The sequence below is a fragment of the Microplitis demolitor genome, chromosome 4 (assembly GCF_026212275.2).
Source record: "Microplitis demolitor isolate Queensland-Clemson2020A chromosome 4, iyMicDemo2.1a, whole genome shotgun sequence".
Lineage (NCBI taxonomy): Eukaryota > Metazoa > Arthropoda > Insecta > Hymenoptera > Braconidae > Microplitis > Microplitis demolitor.
In genome coordinates this window covers 15,001,391-15,024,183 of record NC_068548.1, presented here as the reverse complement: position 1 = coordinate 15,024,183, position 22,793 = coordinate 15,001,391, and the positions used below count along the sequence as shown (strand labels likewise).

The following is a 22,793-nucleotide window of genomic DNA, read 5'->3' as shown; positions in this document are numbered from 1 at the left end:
CTACCAGTTGAGCCATAGATAAACAGGTTGCGACGTTCTACTAGAAGAGAAGTGCACGCCGACGAAATTAGCAAATTAATACAAGCAAATATGATTTAGTGATCACGAGGATTCTATTATCACATCATAGCTTGTAATAATACTAAAAACGCTGACGATGAATCTCTTCATTCGATCTTTTGGGTTTCACAGGCTTACCCCTGAACGGTTTCACGTACTCTTGAACTCTCTCTTCAAAGTTCTTTTCAACTTTACCTCACGGTACTTGTTCGCTATCGGTCTCGTAACAATATTTAGTCTTAGATGGAGTTTACCACCCACTTAGAGCTGCACTCTCAAGCAAACCGACTCTAAGGAGAGAATCACCCGAAATAATTTCCAGTCACTACGGGCCTGGCACCCTCTATGGGTAAATGGCCCCATTCAAGATGGACCCTGACATGATAATGTATCTCGGGTTAAATGATTCCTCCTAAACACTACATCTCCCAACGGCATAACCATGGGATTTAGTGCTGGGCTAATTCCTGTTCACTCGCCGTTACTAAGGAAGTCCTTGTTAGTTTCTTTTCCTCCACTTATTAATATGCTTAAATTCAGCGGGTAGTCTTACTTAATCTGAGGTCGTTAAATTGAACTATAGAAACAATGAAAAAATAAAGTAACAACTATTATCGGTCTATTCAATATTATAATTCGTAGACTCGAAAATCAGTTGTACTCAATTATAATAACATTTCACTGATTCAAGTAATAATAATAATAATTTGAAACGACATCATCTTGTATTTAATCAAATATTGATGATGAACATTCAATCTATATTTCATCGCTAGTATAAAAAATTGTAAGCAGTTTTTATATAATAAACGACCCTCAGCCAAGTGTGATCCGGGAATAGGATCCGTGGACCGCGATGTGCGTTCGAAATATCGATGTTCATGTGTCCTGCAGTACACAAGTTGACGCGCAATTAGCTGCGTTCTTCATCGATTTACGAGCCAAGTGATCCACCGTTCAGGATAATCCTTTTTTCGGAAAATATTTACGTTTTCTTTATTTAGCTTGTTACTTAATTTTTATACATTGACAAAATGTCTTGTACATTAAAAACATATTATCCTATTTTAATGTAAAATTGCCATCTATACATCAGATGTATATGGCAACGAAACTTTGTAAATATAATTCAATCATGGCGGATATTCATTTAAAAACCTCATCTATACAATATGTACGAAAGACTTAGAGAGTACAGACTAGTATAGGTTACCATGACTGTATTTGGTAGATATAATCAAACACAAAGTTTCTGAAGATACTTTTTTCATTTAAGTATTCCTTCTATTTACTTTTTATATTACGTGCGTTAACACTTTTGAAAGTAATATTTACATGTATATATTACAGATACAAATTTTGTATTGTATATTATACGTTAATGATCCTTCCGCAGGTTCACCTACGGAAACCTTGTTACGACTTTTACTTCCTCTAAATAATCAAGTTTGGTCATCTTTTCAACAACATCGGCAATGCCGAAACATTGCCACACATCAGTCCGAAGACCTCACTAAATCATTCAATCGGTAGTAGCGACGGGCGGTGTGTACAAAGGGCAGAGACGTAATCAACACGAGCTTATGACTCGTGCTTACTGGGAATTCCTCGTTCATGGGGAATAATTGCAAGCCCCAATCCCTAGCACGAAAGAGGTTCAGCGGGTTACCCGGGCCTTTCGGCCAGGGAAGACACGTTGATTTTTTCAGTGTAGCGCGTGTGCGGCCCAGAACATCTAAGGGCATCACAGACCTGTTATTGCTCAATCTCGTGCGGCTAGAAGCCGCCTGTTCCTCTAAGAAGATATTTATTTACGTTGGTAGTAACAATCACTTGATCCGAAAATCAAGTAAATCTTTCAAGATACCAAAAACGCCTATTTAGCAGGCTAGAGTCTCGTTCGTTATCGGAATTAACCAGGCAAATCGCTACACCAACTAAGAACGGCTATGCACCACCACCCACCAAATCAAGAAAGAGCTATTAATCTGTCAATCCTTCCGGTGTCCGGGCCTGGTGAGGTTTCCCGTGTTGAGTCAAATTAAGCCGCAGGCTCCACTCCTGGTGGTGCCCTTTCGTCAATTCCTTTAAGTTTCAGCTTCGCAACCATACTTCCCCCGGAACCCAAAAGCTTTGGTTTCCCGGAAGCTGCCCGCTGAGTCATAAGAAGAACATCGGCGGATTTCTAGCTGGCATCGTTTATGGTTAGAACTAGGGCGGTATCTGATTGCCTTCGAACCTCTAACTTTCGTTCTTGATTAATGAAAACATTTTTGGCAAATGCTTTCGCTTCTGTTCGTCTTGCGACGATCCAAGAATTTCACCTCTAACGTCACAATACGAATGCCCCCATCTGTCCCCATTAATCATTACCTCGGTATTCCGAAAACCAACAAAATAGAAGCGAGGTCCTATTCTATTATTCCATGCACACAGTATTCAGGCGAAATAAGCCTGCTTTAAGCACTCTAATTTGTTCAAAGTAAATGTACAGGCCTACCTCGACACTCAATTAAGAGCACCGTGATAGGATTAAATTGGACCGCCAAGTTTAACCTTAGCTAAATCCACCGGTAGGACGTTTCATAACATGTCAGTTAACACCGCGAGCGATGAACCAACAGTATGAAACACAGATTCAACTACGAGCTTTTTAACCGCAACAACTTTAATATACGCTATTGGAACTGGAATTACCGCAGCTGCTGGCACCAGATTTACCCTCCAATGGATCCTCATTAAAGGATTTAAAGTGTATTCATTCCGATTACGGGGCCTCAAATGAGTCCCGTATCGTTATTTTTCGTCACTACCTCCCCGTGCCGGGAGTGGGTAATTTGCGCGCCTGCTGCCTTCCTTGGATGTGGTAGTCGTTTCTCAGGCTCCCTCTCCGGAATCGAACCCTGATTCCCCGTTACCCGTTACAACCATGGTAAGCGCAGAACCTGCCATCGACAGTTGATAAGGCAGACATTTGAAAGATTCGTCGTCGGTACTAGACCATACGATCAGCAGAAAGTTATTCAGAGTCACCAAAAGTAACGATAGACAAGCCACCGATTGGTTTTGATCTAATAAAAGCGTTCCTTCCATCTCTGGTCGGAACTCTGGTTTGCATGTATTAGCTCTAGAATCACCACAGTTATCCAAGTAAATGTGGGTACGATCTAAGGAACTATAACTGATTTAATGAGCCATTCGCGGTTTCACCTTAATACGGCATGTACTGAGACATGCATGGCTTAATCTTTGAGACAAGCATATAACTACTGGCAGGATCAACCAGGGAGCTTCATATATGTTTTAGGTTTAATGAAACATCAGAATTACTCCTCTTTCACTTTGTACATACAAGATAGTATTTGAAAAATTCTATCTGTTGTTAAAGTGGTGCTATTTGTTAGCATTTGCTTCATACAACACTTTAAAATTTTTCGAATCTATATTATTTATTCACAAAATTGAATAATAATTTTATTTTTCAAACATCCTCTCATTTTTGTAAATATTACTCTCGCTAGATATTTTTATCAAAGCGATTTGGTTTTTATATACGTAAACGTGATATTTTATTCTTTCTTGGAAACAAGTAAGTCAATACTCAGATTCATATTTGTACACTTTTTTTAAGTTATACATAATATTATATAAACGCCGCCGTAATTTACCACATAAAGAGTCATTCAGTCATAGACCCGTGGTAGTGTAACGTTAATGGTATACAACTTGCCGCAGTCAGTATCTGTCAGCTCTTACTCGAGCAGCTTCAACTGACTACTCTTTCATACTAGTACCAGCCGGCGTAAAAAAGTATCGTTCTCACGAGCTAATTGCCTGCTGCATCAGCCGCGGTGGATACTACGGTATCTCCCTGTATCCAAATTACATGTTGGCACTTGTATTACTTTTTCAATACAATATTATTTTTAAATAAAAAAATTAAAAAAATAAATTTAAAAAAATTTTTAAATAGTTTAATATATTATAAGAATAATCAAAAATATTAGCGGTTATATGAAATAAGTAATTCTTATTATTTCTTCTATAAAAATTATATATAAATAGATTTAATAAATCGTTTTTTTTTAAACGTTATTATAAGTATAATGTACATTTGATAAATTGATAGCATTCTATTTATACACTTTTATATATAACCAATTACAAAAATATTAAAAAAAATGATATTATTGTTATCTTCTATTCTATAAACAAAAAAGTTAGCTTAGATAATATCTGGTAATGAAAATCTTTCTCATTATATATATACTTTTCTTTAACATATTTATTTTAATTATTGCTATAAAGATAAGCTTAATGGAAAAAATTGTATGCATGTTTTCACAGCATATTTAAAAATTGAATACTTTTTTTTAAACATTTTAAAATTTTTATTGATTTTTTATTCAATTAGGCAATTTAATAAAAAAAAACTTTATTGATATAAAAAGAGAAAATAATAATATTCGTCCCATACTCAATTTCAGTTAACGACATGCTCCAAGTAATAAAATCATGACTATCTTTATTCGTTGTCATATTATTGAAATAAGATTTTACACACTGCTAAAATTATAATTAGTTAATTAATATAATTATCATTATTTCATTTTATTTTTATTTATTTAATTTTTTGTTTTTTTTTTTTTTTTCGAAAAATAAATAAATAAAGCATCCACTCAGAAATCAAAAATGACTTAATCTCATTATATGTACATGTGAATTACAAAAGTCAATAGTAATCATACAAATTAGTATTAAAAATTTCATATTATTTTCTTTTCACATTTAGCAGTCGACATTTTATGTAAAGTTTTTGTTACTCTGCTATAACAGCTACAACACACAGTAGTTCGCAACATTTTCAACATAAATGTTTTATCTTATAAATAAATATTTTAAGGATTCTCATTCATTTCAAGTTTATATCTTATTAATTATTAAAAGTTTATACTACACATTCAATTTTTAATAAAAGTTAAATCATGATAATATAAATTTGTTATTTTTTTTATCAATACACTGATAGAAGGATTTCTCAGTATTGAAAAAATCAATTCTTAAACATCATTTTTTTGTATTTAACAAATATCTTCTAAATAGTAAGAAATATTTATCAAATACAAAGAAATGATGTTTAAGAAATAATCTCTCAAATATTAAGAAATCTTTATAAATGCTAAGACATCCTTATATTAGTATATAGTCTCCATTAAATTTAGTTCCAATTATATTACCCAAATATCTTTTTTTTACATATATTAACTATATTCAATTATCAAATTACGATATAAATTTTATTATAATAAAAACATGAACATTGTACAAATACTAGTTATGATATATTTAAAGTTGTTTTATTATTATTATTTATTAGGTTTTCCTTCATAATAACAACATTTATCTTAAAAGTTCACTCAAGACTTATGCATTTTTATAATTATTAAAACCTTTTGTTGATATTATTTGTCCATAACTAATTATACTAAGCAGTCACAATTAAAATTGAATTACGAATTTACTTGTCATTTTTATTAATTTTACATATTTATCTAAGCTCTTATATTTTACATTTTATCAATTTATCAATAATCGAATAAAATATGAAACCTAGTGTTATTATATTTACAAAAAATTTCAAATGACTGTGTAAACTGCGGTAGTACTTGAGCTAGGTTTTAAGCACTGTTAGTTACAGCATTTGTTTAATGTCCCAGTGAACACACTAACGTAACAGTGATATCACATCTAGAGAACATGTAACGTAACAAAGTCAACGTAAATTTTACATTCTGATTGTATAAATAATAATGTAAATTGTACGTCAAATTTGTGACATAAATGTGACATTAAGATTACATGCATGTTACTGACTGAGTGATATCACATTGGTGACCTTAATGTGAAGTTATATTTATATATCCCATACTAACAATAGCTTTACATTCTAGATATTACCTCAAAATTACGTAACGAAATCGACTTATAAGTGACATAATCTTGGTGATTCTATTTTATCGTCACATTTACATCACAATGTAATTTTTCTGATCTGTTCATACTGTTACAGCACTCTTACATAAAAAATAGTCATATTTATTTTACATTAAAAAATTTCATCATTTATTTTACATTAAAAAATTTCATCATTTATGTAAAAAATTTTACTTCAAAATGATGTACGTATTTCGAGGGCATTGTGATAGAAAGTGTTATGCATAAAAATTATGTATTTGTAATAATTAATATTTTTGCACTTTATTCATGTAAAAAATAATATTTAACATTGAAACGCGCTGAGGTTTATGTCGAATCGATGGAGTAAACGTTTTTATTAATTTATATAAATTTACATCTGTATTTTCATTTGCTTATAAATATATTTATTTTATTATTAGACAATTTCTTTGGTTTTTTAAATTTTTATTGTTATTATTCTTATTGATCAAATTAAATACAAATAAATATCGATAAAAATAATTATTTACAACCGATAACTAGTCAACCGATTTCGAGGGTTTTTACGGCAACCAAAAGATCTTATTAATCGTCAATTTCCCTGGGAATTTCAGATCTGTCGATCATGTAAACTCTGAAAAAATTAACAAATACCTCACAAAAAAAAATGTTTTTTTTTTTTAGTTTTGTCAAATTTCTCAAAAAGAACCTAATCAATCGATTTCAAAATCTACTCAGCTCTATGATTTAATAAAACGCACCGACTGTCACAAGAACTGTATCAATCCGTTTATTTTGCCGAGAGATATCGTTGGGGAAACAAATAGTTAATAACGGTTTTTTTCGAATGTCTTCGAAACAATTGAATTGATTGATTTCAAACTGAATCCTCTCTCCAAAAGATATGATTGTCGATAGATTTCAAAAAAATGTTTTTATTCTAATACATTCAAAGTCGAAAACCAATTAATCCTTAATATTTTTTATCGTTAAAGACTGAAAAACTACGTCAAATGCTACCCTAAACTTCTAAATCGGTTGATTAGTTCGTAAGATATTAGTGATGAAAAATTAAAAAAACATTAATTTGCTTTATTTTTTTCCAACTAACGCATCAAGTAATTCATCATACGTTCCGAAACTTATACCGGCCTTTTGCCTTTATAGCGTTCAATGATCGCTGGATTAATTATTACAATCGGTTCCTTAGTTTTATTAATATCATCATCAAAAATTTAAAAAAATCGCTGATTCTGACTTTTTTTTCCGTATGTTTCATATATATGGGGTATTTCACTCCAAATCGATCACTTTTGAACCCGTGCCCTCTAGATCTGGCTGAAAACTTTTCTCTTTTTTTACTCCATCAAAAACGTTTCTCATAATTTTTTCAAATTTTTTCACCCAACCAAAAAAAGTTATAAATTTAAAAAAAAATGGCTTTTCTAACTTTTTCAAAATTCAACTGATTCAGATGGTTTTTTTTTTTTCCAAATTTTTGTTTTTAAATATATTTTTTGAAATAAAATACATACATTTTCTGCAACTTATCTTCATTTTTTTTTTTCAAATTTTTGGAAATAATCCGAATTTTTCGATGCTTACCATTATTGATTTTTTATTTTTTTTCATTATATATATATATATATAGCCCTTTCATTATATATAGCCCTGCTCTACCCTACCCTATTTCCAAAAATTTTAGAAAATTTCGTCTACATAAAATTTATACTTTATATTATTTTATCGAAATTAAAATCTTAATTATTCATAAATTTCTTCGTTCTTCTTAATTCGTTAATTATTTCATCAATTGTAGTAGAAGAAGTAAAATGTTTCATGTGATCAATTTCAGGTCTCTGACGTGGTTCCCCAAATGAAAAATGCCTGAATTGACCATTAATAAAATGTTTCAATGATTTAACAGCCCTATCGAAATCATCTGAATATAACTAAAAAAACAATAAATTAAGTGAATAAAAATGTTTATGTGGAACTTATGCTTAAAAAAAACGCTGCTAACCGGCTGAAGACAGCCTCATAGAATTTTATACTAAAGTACAAATCTTTCTGATTCTCACATTCTTTCTGTCGATAGGGAATCTACTGAGTAATTATAATAAACTTAATGTAAAAATGAGTTACCACTAATGAATAAAATCCTGGGTTATTTAAATGTTGATCAAGATATATTTGTCTTGAATTTATAATACTCTCAACATAATCATTCATAAGGTTCTTAGGGTCTTTAATGTTATCGTAGGTTTGTAATGATCTATCGAACGAATTATTAGTAGACTTGAATTTTTCTCCAGATGATGCAGCAGCTTTTTTTTGAGAACATTCTTGACTTTGCATTTTAACTCGTTTCTATATTGATTTTTCATAAACAATTATAATATATATTTTTTCCAATAAATTTTTTGAGCAAACAACTAATTCTTATAGTACACGGAGAAAAAAGTATAGTAAAAATTACAATACTATAGTAAAATTTACTAACAGATATGAAAAAATACATTCTGTATTGTAATGATTACTAAACGTTTAGTAAAATTTACTAGTTAGTAATAATTACATCATTAGATATTAAAAATTACTATGCGTAATGTATTTTTTGCTAAGACGATTATATTTTTTACTATTTGTATAGTAAATTTTACTATAAGTACTATTAATAAATACAAATTTAAGAAAGTAAATTTTCTAATACAATATAGGATTTATTACTATACAAAATATTAAAAATTACTATACGCAATATTTTTTTTTGCTAACACGATTATATTTTTTTATTATCTGTATGGTAAATTCTACTATGTATAGATAAAATTAAAAGTTGGTGGGGTAGCATATACAAATATGTATTATAAGTTCTGAAACTTTTGTCCAAAAAAGACATCGGGCCGTCAGACATAGGAAAGGACTCGCGCGCGGGAGATTAGGGTTCGAATCTCGGTTGAAACAAGTGATTTCTTAAAAAACAAAAATCGACATCAATACCAATACAGATGACATAAATAACAATAATAATCAAAATGATTGCAATAATATTGAAAAGTTGAAAGCTAACAAAAATTTTATTTTATTTTTTTCCATTCGAATGTAGTAAAATTAACTAAACGGGATGGTAAAATTTATTAAACAGGAATAGCAAAATTTACTAAATATAACTAAAAATTAATATGCACTATAGGAGATTTCCCATAACCAATATATGAGAAATTACTAAACGACTTGTAATATATGCTCATCTGTTTATGAGTTTTTCATATAAATCATAAGCGTTTCAAGATTACTATCCAAATTTTGTGATTATTCTCATATTTTATAGTAAAATTTACTAAATTTTTTTCTCCGTGTAAATATTAAAAAATGTAAACCTATTAATATTTTCAACTTACAGTCGAATTTGATAAGTTATCTGTAGATGAACTGTGATGTGAGCTTTTTTGGAAAGATTGTGGACTAATAATTGTAATACATTTTTTTGTTGTTGATAGTTTATATGATATTGTCTTTAATTTTTTATACATTAATTCATTTTGGGGTACTACATTTTGAAACACGCTTTTTGAATTTTGAGATTGTATGCTTATTGAATGGGAAAGTGTATCGATTCTACTAACAATGTCATCGATAAGAGTCGATATGACATTATTCTTATTAGCTGTCGAACATGCATTGCTAACATATTGCTGTTTGTTAGCTGTCAACGCCCATAAATTTTCAATACTGTCTTTAATCCATTCAAAAATTCGAAATTTATCTTCAATCCATTGTCGATGAATCTCCTCATTTTTAGTAAGGACCAGTATTAATTTTACTTGTGGACATCGAATTTTCATTTGAATTGCTGCTAACAAATCCATCTGTGTAATGCCAATTTTGTTTTTTTTTTTTAATTCAGCAATTTCATTTCTATCTACAAAAGTTTATGATATACTGTATTTACATAGACTATTCAAAAAAACAATAGCGTAATAAAAATTTCCAATATTTCTTAGTTAGTAAGGGTAATGGCGACCAATTTTCAATGCAATTTAATTCACTCGGGTGGATCTAATATTACGGTAGTTCTACGGTAGTATTACAGTAGGATTACCGTAACTTACGGTAGTGCAACCGTAACTTGAGTATAAGGTACCGACGGGTAATAAGGCCTAGCTAAGGGAGATTTTGTATAGAATCGAAAATATTGCATTTAATTATCGAAATGTATCTTTAATCTTTATTTCAATACATTACCCATAGAAATGTAATCACCTAATGGTAATTTTTACCATAAACAAACAAAAAATTATACTTTTACAAAAACCATACGAATAGGCCTTATTTTACTACGGTAGGGTAATAAGGCCTACGGGTTAAACGAACTGGAATAATTTAACTATACTTAATAAAATTGGTATTAGAGATGAATCATCACTTAAATTTAGCAACAATACTTTTTAAGAGTCAGAAAACTAGATTATTTTTTATAATTTCTTCTGCGCTACGACAGCATATGATGGATGATAAAATATAGAAGACAGGGGACGTGGTATCGGGACTCTATAAATTTGTCTTAACATCTCTATGTAAGACCCTTCTACTAGAGTAGCCTTTAGCGGAGGCGCTGATTTTAAATATCACTTCTGTCACTTAGGCCTTATTACCCGCGGGTACTTTAGTTACCCTAACTTACGGTAGCGAAAGTAAGGCAAAGTTCCCGTTAAACTACCGTAAGTTATGGTAGATCTACCGTAACAGTACCGTAGGTTACACTATCTCTATCGTAACATTACAGTATGTCTAACCTATTATTTTGGGAGTTGATGTTTACTTAGGATATTATAACTCGAATTGAAAATTTACATGGCGCCATTTGCCAAACAAAGACAAAATGAATCGATAGGAATGGTGTAGATATAAGGCCCTTACATTCACGCAGCGTGGATTTATCAGAACTTCTTAAGTATGAACAAACATGTCCTAAAATTAATCACGTAAATTATTTACTGTGAAGCACTGTAGTGTGGTAGTGTACGGTAACTAGTAGGTTGTACTATAACTCTAATGTAATCAACAGTAAAGATATTACTCATAACAAAGAACCAGAACTTTGTTATCGATGATTGCACAAACAGGTACCGTATTTTTATCATAGTTCTATCGTTAATTTACCGTATCTTGCAGTCATGATATGGCAGGTAGAACAACCGTAAATTACGGTAGAAACTACGGTAAAAGACGGTAGAACGACCGTAAATTACGGTATCATTGCGGTAAAATGCAGTAACTTACAGCAGGTTACTGTAGACCTGCGGTAAGATTACGGAAGGATTTTGGTAAATGACAGTAGCACTACGGTAGGATTACGGTATGACTATGGTAGGGTTACGGTATGACTATGGTAAATCACGATACGTTATGGTATATTACCCTAGTTCCGTAATATAAGGTAATTTACCGTAACTTACGGTGATTTACCGTAATCCTACCATAATATCGGATCCGCCTGGGCATGGACAAACACTGAAAATTTTAAATAGTGAATCTTTAGCGTTTTAAAAACCTTAACAGAGGGCTAAAAATTTCGTATTTTCAAAAATTCTAATTTGCCTCCGAGATAAGTTGTTTTAAAATTCTCATTTACTCTACAAATGCAACAAAGATAGTTCCATTTATTTTTCTGAGTATGAGAAAGAAGTCCGGTGGCGTTTCCCCTTGAGCTTAAAATTTCCCTCCGTAAAATACGGTTAAATATCACATTGTCGGTGAATTTACGACAAAATACAGCAGTTTACCGAATCGTCGTAGTTTTCTGTGTTTCTACTGTAATTTTCGATACTGTTGCGGCATTTTTACGGTGATTTTTAACGATAATATACCGGGAAAGTTGCGTGAAATTTAGAAATAATACGGTATTTGACCGTAAGCTTTTTTTTCAGTGAGACTACCGTATCATTACCACAATAACAAATTTTTAACATAAATTTTTAGTTTGCCTTCGATTTAAAATTATCTCAAATTAAAAGTTAAGCTCTTAATTCGAAATTGTCGAAATTCATACATTTAATTAATTTGTAACAATGTGACTTTTCAAAAAATTGAATTTTTAGATTTAACATATTCTTGAAAAGTTTTAATTGTAACTTACGGAATCCATAACTATCACCTACAAGTTCTTCGATAGTTAAAAACTCTCCATTTCGAGCTATACTATTGAATTCTTCTCTATCAACAAAATAATAGGCTTTCTTCTCATTGTCATAATTAGAAATTTTTCTTGTTGTATGGCTACGACAGTAGTTTACCTATAAAATGACATGAAATTGTTATAAAATACTATTTCAAAACCGCATTATGTTTCCAATTAAGTAAAACGATTCCAATAATTTTGAATTTAATTTCTACTAAATACTTCGAATTGTTTTAAATTCTACCTCTTTTAGACTTTTAACACAACAAAAATAAATTATTTCGAATCGTTTAGTTTAGTTAGGAATTAGGAAGTAAATTATTTATAAACTTTGTCGTTTAAATGATTACGTTATGTTAAACAGAAAAAATGATAATACGCGGAAAGTTAAAAAATATTGAACAGGAATAATGATATTACTTTATTAAATTTTTCTGATGATATGTGCAGACCTAACGCTAATTTTTTTACAGCCGATGGTCCATTAAGTATTATCAAAGGTGGGTTCTGTTCGTCATAAGAAATTACACTGTTATCAATTTTCGGTACATTCAATTGTTCTAATAAAGTAAGTTGAGTAAGCCCACGAGATGCTAATAATTTTGTCGGTGGGTTGAATGTAATAGCTGCAGAAACCTATAAAAAACATATCAATAAATTAAGTACTCATGTCACAATTTCCATCACAATTTACTAATCAAGGCACTGATCACAAGAATCTTTTGATAGATATTACATGTATTTGCCCAAGATAACGTAGTTGGGAAAGTCTTGTAGTAGTCATACTATTTTTATGAAAGTATCTTGCAGAAGGCCCTTAGGGTCTACATCTCTATGTACCTATATCAATTTGACACAAGATCTTAATGCAAGATACTGAGACAAGATTGTTGTAGGACTTGTACATGACGATATCTTTCTCAAGATGTCTTAGTACAGTTATTTACGCGTATCTTGAGTGAGTCTTGCACTAGGAATTACTTGCAGATACTAACGCATACCCGCTCAAGAAGTATCATATCACACTATCTATATATCTCATTTTTATCTCTGTCACTCTATCCGAAGATCTTGTATCATATGCCAATGGAGTGGATAAAGTGACAAATATAGAGGTGAGATAGATAGTGCCATATCACTTCTTGAGCAAACCTGGCACAAAACATACGTTAATAAACAAGTAACACATGCTTGAGCAATATTCTGGTACCTGTGCCTTGAGCAAAATCTCTAGCCACTGGAGTCTTTTTCTATGTATGGGTCTTGCGCAAGATCATATAGCAAAAAATCGTCATAAAGACTTATGCATGACTTGCTCAAGGCATTGTACACAGGAATATTGAAGATATCTTAGATACGGCGCATTTCTTGTACCAGTAACTTACGACATGACTTGCTCAAGATTTGTTCACTACTCAAGGTCAATTTTAGGCCTTGATCAAATCTTGAGCAACTATTTTCAACTATAGTCTTCCTCCAAAATTGAATTATAATCTGGTACAAATGTCTCGTGTAAGGCTTGCACTAGACTTGCTATTGAAATCTAGCTACAAGTATCTGCAGCAAGACACATAGGTAGGAAAAGACACTAACGTCTATTACACTTGAGACCAAACTTGCTTAATCCTTGAATAAGATTGTTACATGAGTATATGCAAGTAATTTCTGGTGCAAGATTAGCTCACGTTACGTCACTGTACCAATTCACCATGAGAAAGATTACTTCAATATTCTTGCTCAACTCTTTAAGTATGACAAAACACAAAGTTTTTTTCAGGTTTTGTATAAGACTTGCAATTTAAAATATTGTACTAGTGTCTGCAGCAAGATCCATAGTTATATAAAGACGTAGACAACTAGTGCACTAGAGACCAGGCTTGGTTATAATTGCTATAAGATTGTTGTATAGTAAAATGGTAAAAAAATAATTTTCTCATCGTTTACATTGATTATCGTACCCTTTCTGAATCTGTTACTTCGATCCCATCAATAAAAATTACACTAGGCATTGAAAATATAACAACTTCCTTGTAGTTTGGCCACTTAGTACATGGATTATCTCTCAAGTCTATTTCGTAGACTAAACTACTTAAATGAGATATTTCCATTAAATCTACTATTTTGTTGGAGTTCAAATCAACAAGACGCAAACAATATATATTTCGAAAAAATTTCAAAGATGATATATTATTATGACCCATTAATAAAGTTTTTAAATTTATAAATGCATTCTTCCTTTTATCTAAATCAGTAAATATAAATTTTTTCACACAATTAAACTCTAAATTCAATTCTTGAATATTCAAGTATTCCAAGTTTTGAACATACTCAATGGCATTGTACGAGAGATTCAAATATTTTAAATATCTAAGAAAATAAAACAGTTTAAATACTTTTACTTGAAACTAATGCACGGAAATAAATAATGGGAATGGTTCCCATAATTTTGTGAAATTCTTTCCTATACCTGTATAGGAATTACGACCATAAATTATGGAAGCAGTTCCTATAATTATAGGAAGAGTGCCTATAATTATGGGAGTGCTACCAATACCTATGGTTCCTATATTTTATAGGAAGACTTCCTATAATATTATGGGGATCATTCCCATAATACATAGGAACTATTCCTATAAATTATAGGATCTGTTCCCATAAATTACAAGAACCATTCCTATAACATTATAGAAATGGTTCCCATAATGCAATTAGAATATGTCCTATATCATTATGGGAATAATTCCCAGAATATTATAGAAATCGTTCTTATACCATTATGGGAATCATTCCTATAATATTATGGGAATGGTTTCCATACTATCATGAAAATATTAATTTAAAGAAAAGTGCGGAAATCAATTCTACAATACACAGAAATGATATTAAACATAGAAACAAAAGTTAAAACATTGAAAAAAAAATTCGTATTTGGCAAAAACCATCGATATTTTTAACAGAAATTTATGTCAGCGCAGAACATTCAACAAAATTAAAATTTTGGAAATAAAAATTTTAATTTCGATAAAATTTTAAATTTTTAACAAATTTCTACACTATTTTGCAAAAAAAATTTCAGGATATTATAAGGATGATTCCCATAAAATTATGAGAATAGTTCTCATAATATTATAGGGATACTTCCCATACCATATAATGAGAATGGTTACCATAATGATATGGGAATTGTACTCATACTCTTATAAGGATGGTTCCCATAAAATTATGAAAATAGTTCCCATAATATTATAGGAGTACTTTCCGTACCATTATGGGAATAGTTCCTATAATGGTATGGGAATAGTACCCATATTATTATGGGGATGGTTCCCATAATATATATGAACCATCTCTATAATTGTATGGCTACAGTTCCTATACCATTACGGGAACTATCCTCATAATGCATAGGAACACTTCCCATAATTTTCTTTCCGTGTGGTATTATTAATGCAAAAAAATACCTAAGATTATGCAGTTTTGAAATTTTCTTAATAAAGTTATGCGAAAGATCTAAACTGATAATACTCCAGAAATCTTCTAAACTTTTCATCGATGTAATATTATTGTAAGATAAATTTAAATAAGTTAAATATCGTGGTGGTCTAAACTTTGAAATGTCTTCAAGATTATTGTGTGATGCGTTTAAATATAGCAGACAAGGAACTTCACTTAATGGTGATAAATCTGATAAATTGTTGTGCGTTAAATCTATATATTGTAGATAATGATATTTTCGAAGAGCAGCGATGTCTATCAAATTCTATTGAATTACAAAGTAATCATTATTTAATCAACCTGATATGCTCCACATTGATGAATTTTAAAATCAAAATTTGAAAGTAAAATTATACGTTACCAATTTTGTTAAATCACATTTAGTTGTAATATAACGATGGGTTGTAGGAACTGTAAAAAAACTGGAACACGCTCCAATTATTTGATCAGACAAAATTCCTCGGCGTTCACATTCATTTAAATCAATCAATGATAATTTTGCTATTTTGATTATTGGGGCATTATATTCATCCCAAAGATAACTATCGAGCGCATAACAACTCCATTTGTTTTGCAATGTGTGTTTCATTCTGTTTTCTTTCTCCAGTTTTGTAGAAAATTTCAATCGACACGGTTAAATAGATTTTACATACTTTAATATTCAAAACAAAAGAATATACAAATGTCAAAACATATGCCATGTTTGGCTGCATGCTCTGAGCTAGTCGGAGCAAGCTCGAAAAATTTCGAAAGTGAACGAAATTTTCCGAACACTATATAAATATTTATATAATTTAAACAGCTGCCGCTCAATTAACAAACTCCGGAACCACGGTAGTATCTCGCACCAAGTATATGTTCAAACCCATGTATACACGGTAAAAACAGAAAATTAAAAATTAATAAATCCCTCACGGTTTTGGAAGTACCGAAATAATACCGGAATTAAACGGTATAAATACTGCATAAATATGGTATTACTCGAGTTATTTTGGCCAGTTTTTTTTGCCGCATTATTACCAAAAATTTACGAGATAAATTCAGAATATTTACGGTAATAAAACAGGAAAAATACGGTATTTTCACAGCATTAAAACAGTAATTATACAGCATATTTATAGTATATTTTCGGCATTTTTGCAGCATCAAACCGTTCTACCCGGAAAAATTTTATATATAATAATATAAAATTTTATTTAGCTATATATAATTTTATATAATTATATATAACCTTATAAAGTTATATATAAAATAACTGTCATGAAAAAAAAAAAAAAAATCAGTCTGTCGGTTGACCCTGCGGGCCAGCCCCAAAACTTCCCGCCTATTTCGAGCTCCTCGAGCTCAGAAAATTGTTGTAGATACATTTCCCTTCGAGCTCGAAAATACTTTTGTATGCCTTTGTTTTCGAAAGAAAACGTTTATAACGGTGACCTTGGCTACTTCGTGTCCAGTAGCCACGAACCACAGTTAAATAATTTCCCGACTAAATAATTAATTATTAATTATAAATATAGATTTTTAATTATTATATGGTTGGTTCTGGAACGCGGGAAATAGATCTCAGAGATGGGTCGACTCGTCTTGACCGGACACGCGGCTGAAATTTAACTTATTCTAAAGACACTGGTGATGAAAGTAATTTTTAGGCTTAATTCAATTATTATATAACATTTTATTTAACCAAATTCCCAATATATACAAAATTTCCCTTTGCTTATTAATTTAATTCCTTTAGAAATAAATAAGTGTTCAGCGACAATGAAATAAATTTATTTAACGCACCAAGCTTAGTGAACACGGGAAAAATAAAATCTAATAATTATTTACGCTAGATCGCGTTGAAGAGAGATAAATATTAATAAATTTATTATAAATCTTATCTGGATTTTATTGAGTAGGACGTACTGCAGGAATCGGGCGTCGCTGCATGGCGAATCCTAGTGTGACTTCCTTTCCAGTTCCTGGGCTGTTGATGGACTTGGTGCTTGACACTGTGGCAAATCACTTCACAAAAAGAACTTAACGAATTTTGGTTTTCGTAAACCACTTGTATCAAAATTAATCACTAGGACGAATTTAATAATTTTATGGAATCAATAGATTGACTTCAGCGTGACTATCTAGCCGAACACTTGAACTTGAGTGTCCCTTGAATTGAATGCTTGCACTTGAATGTCGGACTATCTAGTCGTCTTAGGCCCCAACCTCCGATGACCCCTACCTAATTATGCGCACATGACCGATTTACGGTCACCTGCTGCGTGGAATCATCCCTTGTGGTCTAACGCCTAGCTCAGCCAAACTCGGCAATCAGGCTGCGATGAGAAAGATAGAGAAAGACCAAATCAAGACTGAGACAGCGAGAGAGCCGCACTCTCACGTCGTAAACCAACGCTGCCCGGTTATACGTTTTTTACGATTTTTTCTCAAACGATATCTCTTGAACGAATAAACCGATTAAGACGTTCAAGGCGACAATCCACATGTTTTATTGAGTTCTATAACTGATCAGATTTTTGAATTGATTCATCAAGTCGTTTTTGAAATACTTTCAAAATACTAAAAAAAAAAATTTGGAATTAATCGGGTCAGTCATTTCGAAAATATTTGGAAAAAACCATTATCCACCATTTCTTTCTCCCGCGATATCTCTCGAAGAAATTAACCGATTGAGATGTTTGAGGTGGCAATCGGCGCGTTTTATTGAATTCTAGAGCTGATTAAATTTGAAATCGATCGCGTCAGTCGTTTCAAAAATATTAAAAAAAAACCATTTTTCACCATTTCTTTCTCCCGCGATAACTCTCAAACGAATTATCCGATTTTGATGTTTGAGGTGGCAATCGACGCGTTTTATTGAGTACTAGAGCTGATTAGATTTTGAAGTCGATTGTATAAGTCGTTTTTGAGAAATCAATAAAAAACTAAAAAAAAAATTTTTTTTTTTTCGTAATTCGCAAATATTTTCGAGTCTATTCGATCAACTGATCTGAAATTATTAGAAAAGTTGATGGCCAACAAGCTCTTTCGATTGCCACCTCAACCATCCAAATCGATTAATTAGTTAAAAAGTTACAAAGAGTTTACATACATACACACACACACACACACACACACACACACACACACACACTCGGACATACACATACACACACTCGGACATCATTCTGAAAATAGTCAGAATAGCTTCCTAGGACCTCAAAACGTCGACATCTGATGAAAACTCGATTTTCAAAAATCGGGGTGAAAACAATAACTTCCCGAAATTTTTGAAAATCATCGATTTTCTTAGCGGGAATTTAAAAAAAAAAAATAAAAAGACCCGTCAACTCGTGGACTCGATCCTCAGACCTATTTATTCAATGTCTGATCTGGTAGACATTTTGTTGTTTGAGTAAGAATTGTGTGAACCAATAAAATAAAAAATATTACATTTTGCATATTTTCGATGATTTTAAATGCAGAAGCGAACAAAAAATAAAACCATATTTTTTTACAATTTTCTATTTTATCAGCGTAAATCTGGCAAAATTGCAGGATACTGACGGTATTATTATCACAAAAACAACGATTTTATTATTACAACATTATCGTATTATAGTTTTTGTACAGCATTTTATTGGTAAAAGTTCGGCATTTTTACAGTTTTTTTACAGCATTTTTTTGGTAAAAGTTCGCCATTTTTATAGCAATATTACTGTAGTAATCTGGTAACTCTACATCATAAGTGCAGTAAGTATATGGCATAACTCCAGGAAAAAAACTGGCCAATATAACCATATTAATACCAAATTATTATGGTAAATTTACGGCATTCACAAAACCGCGAGGGTTTGTTATTATAAATTAATCTATTATATAAATATATCGAATAAGTAGTAAGTAATCGAATGAAAAATTGGTATACTAAATCTTTAAATATTAATATGTACGTTTACTAATATTTTGGTTCCTCATTTTTAAAATTTTTCTATGTTTATTTGAATAGTAATAATTGTAGATAGCTATTTATCGATTCTTTTTCATATTAATTTTAATATACGAAATTAAAATTTTGCTCTTCGATGTGTTTCAAATTTGAATATAAATAATAGCCATTTTGTAATATATATAATGATCCTCGTTTGATATTAGTATATCGAATATACTAATTTTTAGTCGAAAATAAACTACAAACTATTAAAATTTTGAGCATTATTTTTTTCCGTGTAAATGTTAAGGGTGTCCATTACTTCCCAACATCATTTTTTTATGGTAACGCGTCTTATATCATAAGTTTACCTTAGAACTTGCCCCACATTACTCTGCATAAGTTCAAAAAACTTTAATTTTAGTTAAAAAAAAATGATTAAGCATTGCTGTTTATTAATTTTTAGAGTAGTTTATTTGTTTAAAAAAATTATTCATAGATAGTACATTTTTTCATCAATAAAAAATACTTTAATAACTGTAATCACATAGTTTACAGTGAAGTCTAAAGCTTACTTCAATGGGATTAGAGAAATACTTGAAAACACAGACTGTGGTCAAGGATAAAAAGGAGTAGGAAAGGTAAGAAGAATAGATGAAATTCCATAGTAACCTAATTTTTTAAAAGTTTCTTCATGCCATCCGCATCCAATCGATACAAATGCCATTTGTCACTTTCTGTAATATCAATGACACCTTTTAATTTGTAAAAATCAACTGCAGGGTTCCAATTTAAAACAGTAAAATCCAATCGACAGCACCCACTATCCGAAGCTTTCTACAAATTTATTCATATTTATAAATTTAAGATAAATAAATAAAAATATAAAAAATATTCACCTTTACAACTGCTTCGAAAAGTAAACTGCCGATATGTTTCTTCTGATAGGAAGGCAAAACATAAAGTTCATCCAAAAACATTGATTTGCCTCGCCAAGTAGAGAAAGTATAATAATATATTGTATATCCCACTAATTGATTATCAATTTCAGCAACAAACGAGTGAAATAATGGATACTTTCCAAATCCATCTCTTTCTAAGTCTATTTAAAAATATATTTCCATTAAGGTGTGAATAATTATATACTATAAGTTATATACAATCATTAAACTGGGCCTAAAAAATCGTCTATGTTTTTTTTCTTTCGATACTGTGAAAATATTATTCCTAATGAGCAAAAAAAATTATTGTGCAAGTTTGAGCCATTGATATTGATATTAAGAGGTGTATCGTTAGGAATATTCGTTTTTTGACAGAAATTTCATTTTTTTACCCAAAACTCGTAAATCATCTATCTGAAAAATTTGAGCAATGTATAATCTTAAAGGAAATTGAATTCTCTACAAAAAATCTCTTTTAGTAAATTGATGTAAAACGAACCGTTTCCTTGTAACCGTGCCTTAAATATTGATTTGTTTTTTTAATTCTTTGTTTCTATTTTGGATTTTTGTAACTACTAGAAATATTAAAATTTTTTCTAGTCAAGATACATATTTTTGAAGGAAATTTGATGCTCTACAAAAAAGGTCACTTAACATTTTTGCTAAATTCACTACTTCGAAAGTTATTCAAGGTTGAAGTTGAGTCAAAACGACTTAAATTACCTGAATAACTTTCGAAGGAGTGAATTTAGCAAAAAATGTTAAGATACCTTTTTTGTAGAGCATTAAATTTCCTTCTAAAATGTGTATCTTGACTAGAAAAAATTTTAATATTTCTAGTAGTTACAAAAATCCAAAATAGAAACAAAGAATTAAAAAAACAAATCAATATTTAAGGCACGGTTACAAGGAAACGGTTCGTTTTACATCAATTTACTAAAAGAGATTTTTTGTAGAGAATTCAATTTCCTTTAAGATTATACATTGCTCAAATTTTTCAGATAGATGACTACAAAAAATTTTAATATTTCTAGTAAGTAATTTAAGAATGTACATTGCTTAAATTTTTACGATAGATGATTTACGAGTTTTGGGTAAAAAATGAAATTTCTGTCAAAAAACGAATAGTCGTAACGATACACCTCTTAATATCAATATTAAGGGCTCAAACTCGCACAATGATTTTTTTTGGTCAGCAGGAATAATATTTTCACCGTATCAAAAAAAAAAATAGTCGATTGTTTTGGCCCAGTCTAGTATAGCAGTGCTATGTTTAATGTACCAGGCATTATATATAATGGCTACATCTGTATCACTCCAGTATTGTAGTATGTATTTTCTTGTATACAAAAGATAAATTGATATCTCAAGCATTCTTATTTTTATCAGGATATAATTTCACATTACCTTTTGCATCAAGTTTTGGGCCATCAGGCATTTTTTCAAAATCTGCTAGTTTCTAAGAATAAATAAATTTCAGGAAATTAGTAAATATTTTATATTATATTAATTTAGTATATTATTATTTTTTTTTTTTATAAATACTTGAATTAGAGCTCTAAGTGCATGACAATCTTCTCGCCGTGTTTCACGAATTTTTAATTCATCCATTACAATAAGAAAAAAAAACCTGAACTCGTTACTCAATGATATAATTTATGGAATAATCTCATACGGCGGTTGAACTGTAAGTAAAATTGTCCCAACGAAAGAGTGTATCTGAAATGAATAGTGGGGGGATAGGAAAGCAATGTTAGGTGTTGGTGGTGGGACAAACACTTTATTGTTAGGATATCTATATCTTCGTGTCATTAAACAATTACAGTGGTTTGTTAAAAAATTAACTTTGGAGAGTAAACTAGATGTGTCCAAGATAAAATAAATGAACGAAAGATTAGAGAATGATGAACCAGATTATGTACATTTCTGAATCCTCTTATCAACTAAATTTGATAAGAACACATTCTCTTTCGAGAAACGGTCAGCGTTCTCAGTTAGTTTATGAGCACCCAAGATAATTTTCAAATATTTATCTGGTTCAAACAGGCGATGCTACTAAACATGCCCAAACGAAAAAATATATATCTCAGCAAAATAGCATACATAGGACAATAAAAATATATATCCGAATATCTATTATTTTGTTGGGATTTTTTTTCGTGCGGGCGCTCATACTCATTTAATGCCGTAAGTTGGGCGGCGGTCGAATTTGAAATTTGCGACAAAAAAGCATGAAAAAAAC

At 30.7% G+C, this 22,793-nt stretch overlaps 1 protein-coding gene, 1 non-coding gene and 2 pseudogenes across 2 annotated transcripts; all 4 read right to left on the bottom strand.

The window, feature by feature from the left end:
• The window catches only part of LOC128667716 (large subunit ribosomal RNA), a 4,992-nt pseudogene extending 4,365 nt beyond the window's left edge, over nucleotides 1-627 (bottom strand).
• Nucleotides 628-870: 243 nt separating this feature from the next.
• LOC128667688 (5.8S ribosomal RNA) lies at nucleotides 871-1,025 on the bottom strand (annotated as a pseudogene).
• Nucleotides 1,026-1,439: 414 nt separating this feature from the next.
• On the bottom strand, nucleotides 1,440-3,349 carry LOC128667711 (small subunit ribosomal RNA). The gene has a single exon (XR_008403661.1). It is a non-coding gene; the product is annotated as a small subunit ribosomal RNA (ribosomal RNA).
• Nucleotides 3,350-7,778: 4,429 nt separating this feature from the next.
• Nucleotides 7,779-22,485, bottom strand: LOC106693780 (uncharacterized). Its single transcript, XM_014442960.2, has 12 exons — nucleotides 22,097-22,485; nucleotides 21,959-22,010; nucleotides 20,510-20,712; nucleotides 20,292-20,447; nucleotides 16,059-16,307; nucleotides 15,664-15,962; nucleotides 14,161-14,569; nucleotides 12,623-12,838; nucleotides 12,161-12,317; nucleotides 9,648-9,943; nucleotides 8,164-8,388; nucleotides 7,779-7,970 (listed from the first exon to the last, which is right to left on the bottom strand). Exons 1-12 carry the CDS (start codon nucleotides 22,160-22,162, stop codon nucleotides 7,779-7,781), a joined length of 2,520 nt encoding a protein of 839 aa, XP_014298446.2. The 5' UTR covers nucleotides 22,163-22,485.
• Nucleotides 22,486-22,793: the final 308 nt, after the last annotated feature.

Excerpts from the sequence above, each read along its gene's own strand:
- LOC106693780 (XM_014442960.2), bottom strand. The coding sequence starts at position 22,162 with ATGGATGAATTAAAAATTCGTGAAACACGGCGAGAAGATTGTCATGCA. Across the intron at positions 22,011-22,096 it reads CACTTAGAGCTCTAATTCAA|AAACTAGCAGATTTTGAAAA; the intron begins GTATTTATAAAA and ends ATTTATTCTTAG. Across the intron at positions 16,308-20,291 it reads ATGGCATGAAGAAACTTTTA|AAACTGGAGAAAGAAAACAG; the intron begins AAAAATTAGGTT and ends AAATTTTCTACA.